The sequence below is a fragment of the Sinohyriopsis cumingii genome, chromosome 2 (assembly GCF_028554795.1).
Source record: "Sinohyriopsis cumingii isolate HCF-2022 chromosome 2, ASM2855479v2, whole genome shotgun sequence".
In the NCBI taxonomy this organism is placed as follows: domain Eukaryota; kingdom Metazoa; phylum Mollusca; class Bivalvia; order Unionida; family Unionidae; genus Sinohyriopsis; species Sinohyriopsis cumingii.
The window spans coordinates 22,287,590-22,302,570 of NC_142962.1; the positions used below are offsets into that span (position 1 = coordinate 22,287,590).

A 14,981-nucleotide genomic window follows, 5' to 3' on the forward strand; every position below is an offset into this window, starting at 1 on the left:
CTAGTTGTATTTTGGGCTTGGGTAGCCAAGTGATCTAAAGCCTTTACTGATCACTGCCATCTGACCTCTGTCCACTTGGGTTCTAGGCTCAAGCTCAGCCAATGTGGGTATGCTGCCATATCGCCTTTCTTGTACTGAGAAGTAGTGTAAACCCCAAAAGAACATCTAATTTTGATGCAGTATTTCCAGTGTGTCATGCAATGAATAAGCTACAGTTAGTTTTGATTGCTGGTTATTGTTTTCCCCTGGACATCAACAAACAATAACAACCAATCAGAATTGAAACATATTTCACTGCATGACAGGCTTAAATTCAATCCAAGTAAATCAGATATGAAGTAAATGAGAAGCTTTCTGCAAAAGTGGATATTAAATAATCAGCAAACTACTTAAATCCTGCATGAGGAACAATTTTTAAATGTCTCCTTTACGTTGATATATGTTTCTGAATTATAATTAGCATTTAATGAAAGAAACTCAAATGAAAATGTTTGTCATTTTGATTTTTAGCATTTTACCACAAAACTAATTATTAAAAAATAAATAATATATTCTCATCCAAACAAAAATACCGTCCTAACAAATTTAAAATAAATTTTAATAAAAGGTATTGTCAGTTTGACATTGAACACTGTTCAGTCTAGTTGGGATTTTTTTGTTTAAGAATACAGTGTTAGAAATAAGATCTTTTAATCTAGTTAGGATTTTATTGTATAGGGATTCAGGTAATAAATAACATAATTAAATCTGTCTGGTAATTTTTTCTGTAGGAATACAGGGTCAAAAATAACATCTTCTAATCTAGATGGGATTTTCATATAGGAATACAGGGTCAGAAAAAACATCTTTTTATCTAGTTTGGATTTTTTTATATAGGGTTACAGGGTCAAATATAACTAGAAATGATGAAATAATGGTCAAGTATTTTGCTCATGTTTGAATGCCAAGCAAGATGTTTCAGGTTCTCTTTATAATGGATTTCCTTTGTCATGAAGACTCGTGTTTAAATGCCGAGAAGATATGTCAGGTCTTATTTTTGAATAGTTTTCTTTGTCGTGAATACTCATGTTTAAATGCCAAGCAAATGTTTCAGGTTCTCTTGAGAGGGGATCTCTTTTTGTCATGAAGACTTGCTAACGGAACTTCTTTTAAAAAAATGGCTCAACTAAATTTATTCAAGTATGATAGAAAGCAATCTGAAATAAAGTCCCTTAAATTTTTTACAAAAAATATAAATCCACCATCAATAATGTATGCAGATACATAAATACAATAATGTTTAAACATACTTAAATACAAAAATGTTCAAACATTTTTTTATCTCAACCAATCAACAGAATTTAATGAATTTTTTTACAAAAAGCATTTAACCAAACCAGGAATAAAAGCAAATCATGAACTAAAGAAAAAGCCATTTTGTTCATATTAAGATATCAAGTAAACATTTCAGATTCTCTTTAAGGTTTTTTTTTTTTTTTTGGCATTGCAGGCTGTTGTTAGCAAGTTAGAGAATGCCAATCCTGCCCTTTTCAAATTAGGTGACAAGGCCCAGCAAATTGGCATTGAGGGTACTGCTGAAAATGCACAAGCAGTTAATGAAAAGGTCAAAGCTATCAAATCTCAGCTTGATGGATTGAAAAAGATAGCAGTTCGTAAAGCCAAGCAGTGTGAGACTATTCAGAGAAACCGTGACAATTTTGAAGCAACAGTGAATGAAACCATGAGTTGGTTGGAGCAAAAAGAGCAAACTCTTGCATCCTGTACTTATCTTGATCTGGAACCTGAAAAGGTCACAGAGGCTTTGAAACGGCATCAGGTATGTTTTATGTTCCATTCTGTATAATTGATTCTCAGTTTTTGATTAATCTGTCACAGTAACTTTATTATAATTCTTTACTGGATTTATTTATTCATCTGCCTGTATAGCTATTTTTCAGTTGTATCATTCTGTTTTCCTCTTCAATAATTTCTTCTGTATGGGAATCCGTATTGTTTTGCTTTATATACCTCTACCTTCCCATTTCCATTTCCACATATGTTTGTTTCAGGATTGTGCTGTTAGACAACAGTATTCTGTTGTTTGTTTTCCTGTATCTCTGTTTCTGTCTCTGTCTCCATAACTGCTGTTCATCATTTCGGAATTTTGATTCAAAATGTTTAGTTTCATACAAGTAAAAAAATATATTTTAGCCACATAATAGTATGTTTTACTGCATTTTTTTTCTAAAATCATGGCATGGTCAGTATATTATTTGCATTTTGAGGTAGCGGATTTTTAATTTTTTTTATCGGCCAAAAAATAATGCATACATGCAAGAAACCAGTCTGTGTAATGCCGTATGCACAGGTTTTTTAACAGAGCATTTATACACAAGTAGTTCAATATTAATGAGACATTAACTTAAATTTCAGGCACTGTCTCGGGATGCACTAGATCGACTTGATGCTCTCAAGATAAAAGCTCAGGTCGAGCAAGAACACTACGCAGAGATGGAGGAGCCATTATCACCCACTTTCAACAAGAAACTAGAACAGATTCACAACCTTGAGGAGACTATCAAGGTCATATAACTTGTTATCAAGGCTAGAGTTGTCATCTACAAAGGAAATGTATTTAAGAGTTAAATTTCTGATATTATATTGCCTTTTTTGTCAATTTAGGCTTTTCTGGAAGCTAATTAAATGTTTTACTTTCTCTTTTCTCATGTAAATATTTTGATACAAAATCTGGAAAATGTACTAGAATTATAGATTTTTAGAATTAATGTATGGTTTTGTTTAGAATACATTTTCAAAGAGTGGCCTTAAGTTTTGAAAGAAAAGTGGTTTTTTTCTTTCCCAGGACACGATATCAAAGAAGGAGCAGTACATGACTGAGGCAAAGGCAGACAGGATGCAGCTGGAGGCATCCATGAAGCAAATATCCGATTGGATCCATGGAGCTGAGGAGCTCCTAGACTCTGGCTATGAAGGACTTGACTATGACACACTCAACGATACACTTAGTGAATACAGGGTACAGGCTATTACACACTCAGTAAAACACTTAGTGAATACAGGGTACATACAGACTCTGACACACTCCATCATACACTTAGTGAATACAGGGTACAGGCTATTACACACTCAGTAAAACACTTAGTGAATACAGGGTACATACAGACTATGACACACTCCATCATACACTTAGTGAATACAAGGTACAGACTATGACACACTCAGTGTTACTTTTAGTGAATACAGAGTATAGAGGATTACTTTTTTGCAGTTTTTATGATTTTTAAACCTGGTTGGAAGGGGTTATGTGAAACGATTGATTCAAAAGGCTTATGTGAATTAATTTGATTGGAAGGGGTTATGTGAATTAATTCTTTGGAACAGTTTATGTGAATTAATTCTTTGGAAGGGGTTATGTGAATTAATTCATTATAAGGGGTTATATGAAATAATTCTTTGGAAGGGGTTATGTGAATTAATTCTTTGGAAGGGGTTATGTGAATTAATTCATTGGAAGGGGTTATGTGAATTTATTGGAAGAGGTTATGTGAATTGTAAGCGCATGTTTTAGAATGTGAAGCCAAAGATGAAGTTTATAAAACATTAGCTTGGCTACTATACCAAGGTTTTACCATGTTAGATGACCCAAGGAACAAACATACAATGACATCATTGCAGTCAACTGCATTAGTCCTGGAATACATTATACACAAGGGGCCTTGAGTGGCTGAGTGGTCTAAACCGCTCACCATTCCGGATGTAACAAGATAAATGGGTTGGATTTCGGATTTATAACAACACTTTTGATGGTGATACAGATACAATGTTTATTGATGAATGACTTTAATGAGAAAAGAATTATAATTCATATGTGCATGTATAAAATCCAAATGTTGGACAAATTAACATAATCTACACGAACCTAATAATGCAACAAATGAAAATACAAATAAATGACCTTTACACAGTACAAGGACAAAGTTGAATGATTCAGATAGTAAAAATGAATTCACTTAAATAGTGACAGATGAGGTATTTTACTCAAATAGTAAAGTGATGAAAACAATGGGGCATATATCATACAAAATATCATTACAATCCCAAAACACTGGGTATTACAAACCACAGCTAAAAGATTACATGTATGGAGTTACACACTCTGTCACCAGCACACTTTGGCTACCAGTCCCACTGGTCAGTCAAGAAGTCAGTATTCCAGGTAATCACTGACCACCATTCAATTCCTTGGTCAATCAAGCAATCAGTGCCCACCAATCAGTCAGCAACACCCGCTCACCTGCTACTCGATCAGCAACACTGTTCACTCAGCTCTGTGGCTGCTATGGTTCAGTTTTACAGCTGCTATGGTCAACTTCTGTGATTAGCTTTACAGCTGGTACCACGTCAACTCTCATCAGCTCTACAGCTGCAACTCTGATCAGCTGTACAGCTGAAGATGAGCAAAGTCCTTAAATACACCACTCACTGACAAGACATTCCGTAATGTGAAGATTTTAGTCTTAGGGTGAGTCATTTATACACAGATGGTGCAGCCATACATCATCAGTGTGCTGAAAGTATTCAGTTTTTCACATCAAAAGCACTTTGCATGTGCTGCATAGGATGAATTGAACTCACTATTTTGAAATATTTTACAATATACACAAATCACCCTCTAGTATGATTGTACATGAAAAACAAAACCTGAGTACATGTATTCAATAAATAAAGGGATTTATACAATTCCGTGACACCGGATCACTGCCATCTCACCACAGTCTGCATGGGTTCTCATCTCAGGCTCAGCTAATGTGGGTACTTGAGAAAGCTTAGCAATAGCTTGTCATGAGTCTATGGATCTTCCCATGGTTTTCAAGTGTTCTTCTTCCACCAGTTATACTGGCCTCCATGTATAGCCTATCTTGTGCTGAAAAATGGCATTAAACCCTACAAGAACAACATTATACAGAAGTCAATCCAATAACACATTGAATGCAGTACTGGTGAATTGTATTCAACCTGGAATGCATTGCACAGAAATGAGTCTACACATCATAGAATGCTGGAAAAGTTAAATATAATAATTCACGAATGTATTACACACATTTCCATCAAGAAAAACATACTTGCACACTGGATTGTTGAACTGTATTAATCCTTGAATGCATTATACAAAACTTGATCAAATACAATGAATGAGTCTGTACACATCAAATTCTTTGTAGACTAAGACACAGTGGTAAAATTATCCACATGGCAAAAACTGCAGTCAGCAGACTAACACAGTTTTACTGAAAATGCATGTATAATATAAAACTAAGCAAAAACATTATTATAATGGATTCATAAAAACAAGCAAAATATAATTACACTGGACTTGTTCTATGACAGTCACTTGTCCAATTTAGATATGATATGTTCTTACCAGTTTTTAAAGGTATGAAATCATTTAGCTTGTGGCCCCTTTTAAAGGTATGAAATCATTTAGCTTGTGGCCCCTTTTAAAGGTATGAAATCATTTAGCTTGTGGCCTCTTTTAAAGGTATGAAATCATTTAGCTTGTGGCCCCTTTTAAAGGCATGAAATCATTTAGCTTGTGGCTTCTTTTAAAGGTATGAAATCATTTAGCTTGTGGCCTCTTTTAAAGGTTTGAAACCATTTAGCTTGTGGCCCCTTTTAAAGGTTTGAAATCATTTAGCTTGTGGCCCCTTTTAAAGGTATGAAATCATTTAGCTTGTGGCCCCTTTTAAAGGTATGAAATCATTTAGCTTGTGGCCCCTTTTAAAGGTATGAAATCATTTAGCTTGTGGCTTCTTTTAAAGGTATGAAATCATTTAGCTTGTGGCCCCTTTTAAAGGAATGAAATCATTTCGCTTGTGGCTTCTTTTAAAGGTATGAAATCATTTAGCTTGTGGCCTCTTTTAAAGGTATGAAATCATTTAGCTTGTGGCCCTTTTTAAAGGTATGAAATCGTTTAGCATGTGGCCCCCTTAAGATATATTGTTTCAGTTACAAATATTTATCACCATTAAACTAAATAATGAATAATTGATAATCAAAGGATAAGTAGAAAAAAAAACTAGATAAACACTTGAACAGTGTCATTTCATTTGTGAAATCCTTGTGACATAATGATGTGACGATCCTTGCATGATATTCTTTTTGTTAGTAGGCCATCAAAATTAATTATTTCATTTAGTATTGCTTAGCAGCATTGACTAGTAACAGTTGCATAGTAAGCAGACACAATGCATTTTAGTACCTGAGTTTCTAACTGGTCAAAGGATTTTACATACATAAACTGTTGCAAACTTTCTTAAAAAGAATCAAAATAAAATTAATACTGTTTAAAAGCAATGACTAAACTATTTGAAAAATATTCAAAATTAAAATCAAAGTTCTTGGCTGATTTTTTAAATTGTTTCTTTTTTCTGCCAGGACTATTTCTCAGAGGCAAGTATGTGCCAGGATGAGATGGACCAGGTTATGGAACTGTCTGAGAGAATCCTCTCAACCCTGGACATCAATGACAAAGAAACTCTGCGTCAGTCTCTCATCAACACAAACCAGAAGCTTGCAGAAATCGTGGCTGCATCACATAGAAAACAGCAGCTGCTGGAGAGCAGGACTGAGGAGTGGAAAGATTATCAGGTACAGTACTCCCTCTTTATAACTGTTAATGAGAACCATAAAAGTATCTGTGTCATAAGTGAGGGAACCTTATACTGAAGGAAAGCAGGACAGGAGTAGAAGGATTGTCAGCTAGTGTTCCCTCTTTATAACACTGTTAATGAGAACCACAAAAATGACTGTTATAAGTGAGGTAACCTTATACTGAAGGAAAGCAGGACCAAGGAGTGGAAGGATTTTCAGTTACAGTGTTCTCTCTTTATAGGACTGTTCATGGGAACCATGAAAGTGACTTACAAGTGAAGGAACCTTACACTGAGGGAAAGCAGGACAGAAGTACAAGGATTGTCTAGTAGAATTCCCTCCTTATAATCATGTTCATGAGAATCATAAAATGACCCTTGTTATAAGTGAGAAAATCTTATCCTGAGGAATGTTTCAACAAAGCAATGTCATGATTGTACATTAAACAAAAAAAAAATGAATATTTCATGTTAAATTAGATTGTTATTAGTCCTGAAGAGCTAAGAACGTAAATAAATTATATTTCATCAAGTAGGTGAAAAACTCACGTACGAGATGAAATGTATCCATTATTCACATGGATGAAATGTATCCATTATTCAATGAATCAAGCAAATTTTCTTTCTAATTTCCAAGAATATCATGAAAAAGAAATTTCCTAGCAGTCTTTACGCACTTAGTTAAAGCTGTGTAGTTTATCCTACCGTTGCTTACCATAGAACCATTTCCAAATTAGAACTGATGAAAGTTAAAAGTTATGTATATAAAAGATATTAATTATGTATTGTTATTTTCATATGACATCCATTGATTAAATGTGATAACACTAATAATATAAAATGATTTTATGTTTCTTTTTTCTCATGCATAGAACTTGTGGGCATAGAGTCGACTGGGCCTTCATTAATATATTCCAGTTTAATGCACATTTACAAAAATAAAAGCACCTGACTCAAGACACCCATGATGCAATACTTGCAACATGTAAAAATTATAACTTTTTTCTTGATTTCTTCTTTCTTTCTAAGAGCAGCATTGATCACTAGATTCTCATAAAAGTGTACAGAACCTGATCACCTTTATTTAGAGTGAGAGGCAATAATAGTACAGGATGAATACTGTGTTTAGAATCTGCTAACTATATTGCAAAAGTGCGGGCAGATTTTAAGTTAGATGGAGAAAATAAAAGAGTGAGAAAAAAAAATCTATTTGGTGTTTGTACCAAGACAAGGAAATTCCAGTCACAGGGTTACTATTTCTGTCTCCCCTCTTGGCAGAACCTGATAGGGAGAAAAATTATGTAACACCTTCACCAGGATTTCCATATCTCGGTGCAAACCACAACACAGATTCTTTTAGTCTCCCATCTCCTATGATACCATTTGCCAACAGTTAATTGCCTGGAAAGATCTAAGAAAGTTGTTGTTATTGTTGTTGTAGGGTTTAATGCCATTTTTCAGCACACAATAGGCTATGCATGGCAGCCAGTAGTATTGGTGGAGAAAGAACCCGGGAAAACCCTGGAAAGAACCACAAACCCATGAGAAGCTACTTGCATCCTTTCTCATATACTCAGATAGGCTAAATCAGAGACTCAAACCCACACAGACAAAGGTGAGATGGCAGTGATCCATAACAAAGAGCACTTTAGACCACTCAGCCACTCGGGGGCCCCATTTGAAAAAGTAGGAGATGGATGAATGAAGGAAACACCTATAAAAACATGGGACTTGGGATTAAGTTTGTTTTTATATTGTATAAAGTGAATGTTTCTGGTTTTTTAAAATAATAATTATGACAATTAGAGTAATTAAAAACACAACATTTATATAAATTATCTTCCATCTACAGAGTATGGACTTTGAGTGAAATGCATTCATTCAGAATGCAGTATTTAGAAATCTACAATTGGAATGCTTCAGAAAACCTCAGTGTAGTGAGATAATAATTAATTCTTCACAAATTTATAAGAAGAATGGTATAGGACCTGCCTTTCAGAAAAACACATACCAATATTGTTGTTGACCATCATTTATGGGTCTAGAGTTATCTCCCTTTACATACCAATATAATCTCACTACTCGGAACAGAAATGTGGAGATGGTGTCACTTCTATTTTCTCTCATTAATTTAGGTTATGAAGTTAACACAAACTTGACATCCAACATTATGTAAAAGTTATATTTATGGGAGGAATTGGACAAACCTAATACAGTACAGAAAGTCTCAAACCACAAATATTTGTCATATTTGGAAACATACATTGTCATTTTTTGTTGTTAATTCATGTAATTCCACAAAGTTAATGTTTCAAATGGCATATATGTAACAGGATGAAGCCAGTTGGGGTTGCATTTAGTGAAGACACACAACAAGAGAATGCGAATGAGATGTTTATTTATGACATGCAAATAAATTGTAATTTCTGATACCATATCTCACAACCTTATTTCAGTCTCACACATGTTAATTAAACTAAAAGTCTTAACCTACAGGTACTCCAATTAAACTAATGAGTGTATTTGGAAGATTAGATTCTTTACACCATGCAGTAGATAATATTAAAATGTGTATGCATGGAAGATTAAATTGTTTACATCATGCAATAAGATAATATTCAAATGTGTGTGCATGGAAGATTAGATTCTTTACACCATGCAGTAGATAATATTAAAATGTGTATGCATGGAAGATTAGATTCTTTACATTATGCAATAAGATAATATTCAAATGTGTATGCATGGAAGATTAGATTCTTTACATCATGCAATAAGATAATATTCAAATGTGTATGCATGGAAGATTAAATTGTTTACATCATGCAATAAGATAATATTCAAATGTGTATGCATGGAAGATTAGATTCTTTACATCATGCAGTAGGACAGTAGTATTCAGGAAAGTGTTTGGAAGAGTCCTGCATTATGAATAGAAATGAACACCATGTGTTGACCACATGTGACATCATGATTTGATATTACATTTTATTTTGTTTACAGTTTTAGAAGGGGTTGTTAAATGGTAAATGGCGTATAATACAAAGCCCAACCAGAAGTCACATTTTAAGTTAAATAATATAATAATTCCGTGTGTTTTACCATATTTTTATATTCACAGCTGATGATTGATGAAGTATCCCATGAGTTGCAGACACTTATAACTGACTGGAGGAAAGTGGAGGGAGTTTCTATAGTCAGTCCAGCAGAGATAAAGACACAACTAGCAGATACAAAAGTAAGCATTGTCCCCAGGAGATTCTTTCCATTTTCACTTGAAATGGGGGTTGGAAATGCATTATTGGGGTTACTTCTGAATGCATCTGAACACATCTGTTTCCAAGAGATTTTCATTTACCCAGATGTATAGGTTTATAAAAGATGTTTTTGACTGGCTATTTATTAGTTCATGTGCAAAAGGATTAAAATTGTACCTCATTATTACATTTGGGACCCACAATTTTCATGTCCTGGCTCATTTTAATTCCAAATCTAAAACTTACCCTATTTTTTGCAAAGGTGCATATGTTTAAGTGAAGTTCTGACCAGTCTGCTTTGTAGATCTAGGGCCAAAAAATATAAAATCCAGATATAAACTCCAGTTCCGAAACCAGTAATTTTCTTCTGTTTTATTTTTAATGCAAATAGAAATTCTAAATTATTTGGTACCATTGCAGAACTATATTTTTCTCCTTTTCTGTAATATTCTCTACGTTGATGTATCGTAAATGATGTTAACATTACATAGCTTGAAAGTAGGTACAATCACATGGCCAGGTGAATAATATAAGCTAATACATTTTTGTGTTGAGATTTTTAAGGTCCATCAAGAGTTAGATTATCCATGGAAGGAAAACATTTTGTGAGTCAACAAAACATAAAGGAATTAAAAAGTACTTGAATTTGAAAAGATATGTACTAATAAAAAATTATTGTAAGTGCCATTAAAAATAAGATTTTGTCAGTTTGTGGCTTTTTGGGAAAAAATGCTTCTTGGTTTTCACGAATTAATTTTGTGGAAAAACTGAATTTATAAAAGAGACAAAAATATGAAACTAACAGGGCAGGAAAAATATGAACTATCAAAACCTGGTTGATTGTTGTTGGCAAAAATAACACAGTATTGTTAACATATAATCACCATATATATAATTATTGAATTGTGTCATCAAATGAAGAAATTTGAAGAAGTACTGTATTGACCAATTCATTTCAGTTAGAAGAAATTTGGAAATAAAACTATTTTCCTAATAATGCAGATGGATCAATGTTCATTTCAGGAAACCGCTCCGGTGGCCTAGTGGTTAGAGCATTCGCCTTGGATGCGGAAGGTCATGGGTTTGATCCCTGGCCGAGTCATACCAAAGACTTACAAAAATGGCACTAACAGCTGCCTCGCTTGGCACATTAAGAGGTCAGTGTTAGGGCTGGTCGGCCTAGTGTCAGGATAATGTGACTGGGTGGAACATCATGCTACATGTCTGCAGCATGATACCCCAGTGCTAGACATCACTATAAACTGCCACACTGCAGACATCATAGCGATATGACTAAAAAATTGTTAAAGCTACGTTAAAAATCCAAGTCACACAAGCACACTCATTTCAGGACTTTATAGAGAAGGTTCAACACTTACGTCCAGTCATCAGTGAACTGAATGAGAAGGCGGTAGAGCTGGATAAAGATGCCTCATCAAGTAGTCATGTCACGATAACTCAGATGCTGGAAAGTATCAACAGTCAGTTCAAAACTTTGGTCTCACAAACAGAGAATAATCTCATGATTTTACAGGTAAGATGTATGAGAGAATAAACTTTGCTGTTACAGATAATCTGTAAAACAATACACATTACAGATAAGCTGTAATAAAAAATATCTCAGTGGATGTGTTGTTATTTGTTGGATTACAGGACCTAGATTTGTATACTTAACATATCTCAATGTATGTGTTGTTATTTGTTGGATTACAGGATCTAGATGCGTGCACTCAAAATATCTCAATGTATGTGTTGTTATTTGTTGGATTACAGGACCTAGATGTGTGTACTGAAAAATATTTCAATATATGTGTTGTTATTTGTTTGATCACCAGACCTAGATGTGTGTACTCAAAAATATCTCAATGTATGTGTTGTTATTTGTTGGATTGCAAGACCTAGATCTGTGTACTTAAAATATCTCAGTGTTTGTGTTATTTGTTGAATTGCAGGACCTAGATCTGTGTACTTAAAATATTTAAATGTATGTGTTTGCAGGACCTAGATCTGTGTACTTAAAATATCTCAATGTATGTGTTGTTATTTGTTGGATTGCAGGACCTAGATCTGTGTACTTAAAATATCTCAGTGTTTGTGTTATTTGTTGAATTGCAGGACCTAGATCTGTGTACTTAAAATATTTAAATGTATGTGTTGTTTTTTGTTGGATTGCAGGACCTAGATCTGTGTACTGAAAAATATCTCAATGTATGTGTTGTTTTTTGTTGGATTGCAGGACCTAGATGTGCAGTATGAAGATTTTCACACACTTCTACAGTCAGCTGAACTGGCTTTGTGTGAAGCAGAGCAGTCACTGCCACAATTAGCCGATGTTTCCAAGGCTGGATATAGTCCTCAACTAATGGCATCCCTTGCCCAGACAAAGGTAATAGTATGATACAGAAGATAGATCAGGATATATGCACCAGTAGATCAGAATCTATGTACCAGTAGATCAGGGTCTACCAATTATCTCTCCATATGATTTCAACCAAACAACATAGACCATGACCTGCTGTTATATACTGCACCAGTAGATCAGGGTGTGTGCAGTAGTAGATCGTGGTCTGTACACCAGTAGATCAGGGTGTGTGCAGTAGTAGATCGTGGTCTGTACACCAGTAGATCAGGGTGTGTGCAATAGAAGATCATGGTCTGTAGACCAGTAGATCAGGGTGTGTGCAATAGTAGATCATGGTCTGTATACCACTAGCTCCATCAAAAATCTTTTCTTAGAATTGTAAGTAACAAGTATTACTGCAGACTTAGAAATGTTACTCAAAATTGACAAATGTAGCCTTTTGATGGTTGGAATGTTATCAAGTAAGATGTGGATTAAAGTTTTATGGAAGGGTCTGGAATTGCATTATTCATGCTAGGGTGTGCATGGATAAATATTCTGTAACAGTAGATGAAAGTCTATGCTGTATCTGCATTCCACATAGGCCAGGTAAACACTGTAATTAGGCTTCGACTCCATATTTGCAGTGACAGGAATCAAATCTTCTTTTGAGTGTAAAGCCTAAAAGACTGCAAAAGAAGTTTATAATAAAAAAAATTGGGTAGTTTTACAGTTAGACAAGTTTGGGAGGCATTCAGGGTTAATATTCTGTCCATTGTCAATATCAGCCACAAATTAAGTAGAGCCCTGATCATACAAAAGAACACTAGGTAAATAGTTTTTAACAAAATAAGTGTTTGATTTAAATATTTAACTTCATACTGTTGAAAGTACATGTATTTGGTAGTTTTATTTTTCTGTCATATAGAAAATATAGGCAGTATTCTATGAACATAACAGACTTATCTCCCTTTATACAGTAAGGCATTGCCTGATGAAGAAAATTGGTTATGTGTTGTTTCCTTTCTCAGTTAAGTTAATAGTGCATTATATTTTTACCAATTTGCCTGCAAATGTGAAATACAGGTTATTCATTAGTCATTCACTGATGAAAATATCAGATTCAGGAAGTCATTAGAAAGACAGTGATTGAGTCAGCATCAATAATAATGGTACTGCAAGTCATCAACACTATGTACAAAAATATTGTTTTATTATTTTCAATTAATATGTCAGAAATTCCAGTTTCACCCTCTTTATTCCTCTTTCTTAAGGGCTTGTAATGATTTGCCCTTCATTCTTAAAGAATTGTCATTATTTATTTCTGTTTGCCCCTCATTCTAAAACAAATGGCATGATTTTTCTGTGCAGACGACACATGAGTTGCTGGAGGTGGCTGAACCAAAAATTAAGGCCATGAGGAAATGTGGTCAGATCCTGGAGAAAAGCTTGTCCACAGCAGAGGCTAAGGTCCATGTACAGGAAGTACTCATGGCTAAACTTGAGAAGTTTGAGAGGTACATATTAAAAACCCAAATTCATCCATATTATATTAAAACTCCATTATGATCTGTAAACCCTATTTCAGCTGTATTACATTAAAGCTACATTATGCTCTATAAACACAAATTCATCTGTATTACATTAAAACTCAATTATGTCCTGTAAACCCTATTTCAGCTGTATTATGTTCTATAAACCCTGTTTCAGCTGTATTACATTAAAACTCCATTATGCTCTGTAAACCCAAATTGATCTGTATTACATTAAAACTCCATTATGTCCTATAAACCCTATTTCAGCTTTATTTCATTAAAGCTCCACTATGCTCTGTGAACCCAAATTGATCTGTATTACATTAAAACTCCATTATGTTCTATAAACCCTATTTCAGCTTTATTTCATTAAAGCTCCACTATGCTCTGTGAACCCAAATTTATCTGTATTGCATTAAAACTCCATTATGTTCTATAAACCCTATTTCAGCTTTATTTCATTAAAGCTCCGCTATGCTCTGTGAACCCAAATTTATCTGTGTTACATTAAAACTCCATTATGTTCTATAAACTCTATTTCAGCTGTATTACATTAAAGCTCCATTATGTTCTATAAACTCTATTTCATCTGTATTGCATTAAAACTCCATTATGTTCTATAAACTCTATTTCAGCTGTATTACATTAAAGCTCCATTATGTTCTGTAAACTCTTTCAGCTGTATTACATTAAAGCTCCATTATGTTCTATAAACTCTATTTCAGCTGTATTACATTAAAGCTCCATTATGTTCTATAAACTGTATATCAGCTCTAGCTGTATAATGCCAGTAGAGCTGGGTTTATCCACAGCTGCAATTTTAGGGACAGGTCCATATTTATTGTACAAGGTGATTTCTTTTTCCTAAAATGGCTAATCTTCTCAGTTTTCAAATAAAGGTATACTATTTTAAAAGGAAAAGTGGTCGGGGGATTGGCAACCAAGTCCCCAGAACGTCCTCTGGATCTAAGTTCTCTCATTTAGTCCTTATATAGATCTTTGCACAATGTCAGTCAATCTTGCTTATCAAATATGTATCTAATAGTATTTTATGCTAATGGAAAGGCTATGTGCTTAGACCTGGTATTACATTATGTGAATCAATCACCATGTGTGAAATGTTTCCACAACCCCTACACTTAAATACAAAATGTTCCCACAATCAATGGACTTAAATCCAAAATAATTTCCCACAACCCCT

At 34.1% G+C, this 14,981-nt stretch overlaps 1 protein-coding gene across 1 annotated transcript in view; it reads left to right on the forward strand.

The window, feature by feature from the left end:
• Window positions 1–14,981, forward strand: part of LOC149804453 (nesprin-1-like) — a 572,886-nt gene that overhangs the window by 407,710 nt on the left and 150,195 nt on the right. Inside the window, exons 95-102 of the mRNA XM_089940603.1 lie at window positions 1,490–1,816; window positions 2,413–2,562; window positions 2,843–3,016; window positions 6,436–6,648; window positions 9,769–9,885; window positions 11,256–11,438; window positions 12,141–12,290; window positions 13,617–13,762. Of these exons, the coding sequence (XP_089796729.1) occupies window positions 1,490–1,816; window positions 2,413–2,562; window positions 2,843–3,016; window positions 6,436–6,648; window positions 9,769–9,885; window positions 11,256–11,438; window positions 12,141–12,290; window positions 13,617–13,762 (1,460 nt within the window). The remainder of the gene's footprint in view (window positions 1–1,489; window positions 1,817–2,412; window positions 2,563–2,842; window positions 3,017–6,435; window positions 6,649–9,768; window positions 9,886–11,255; window positions 11,439–12,140; window positions 12,291–13,616; window positions 13,763–14,981) is intronic.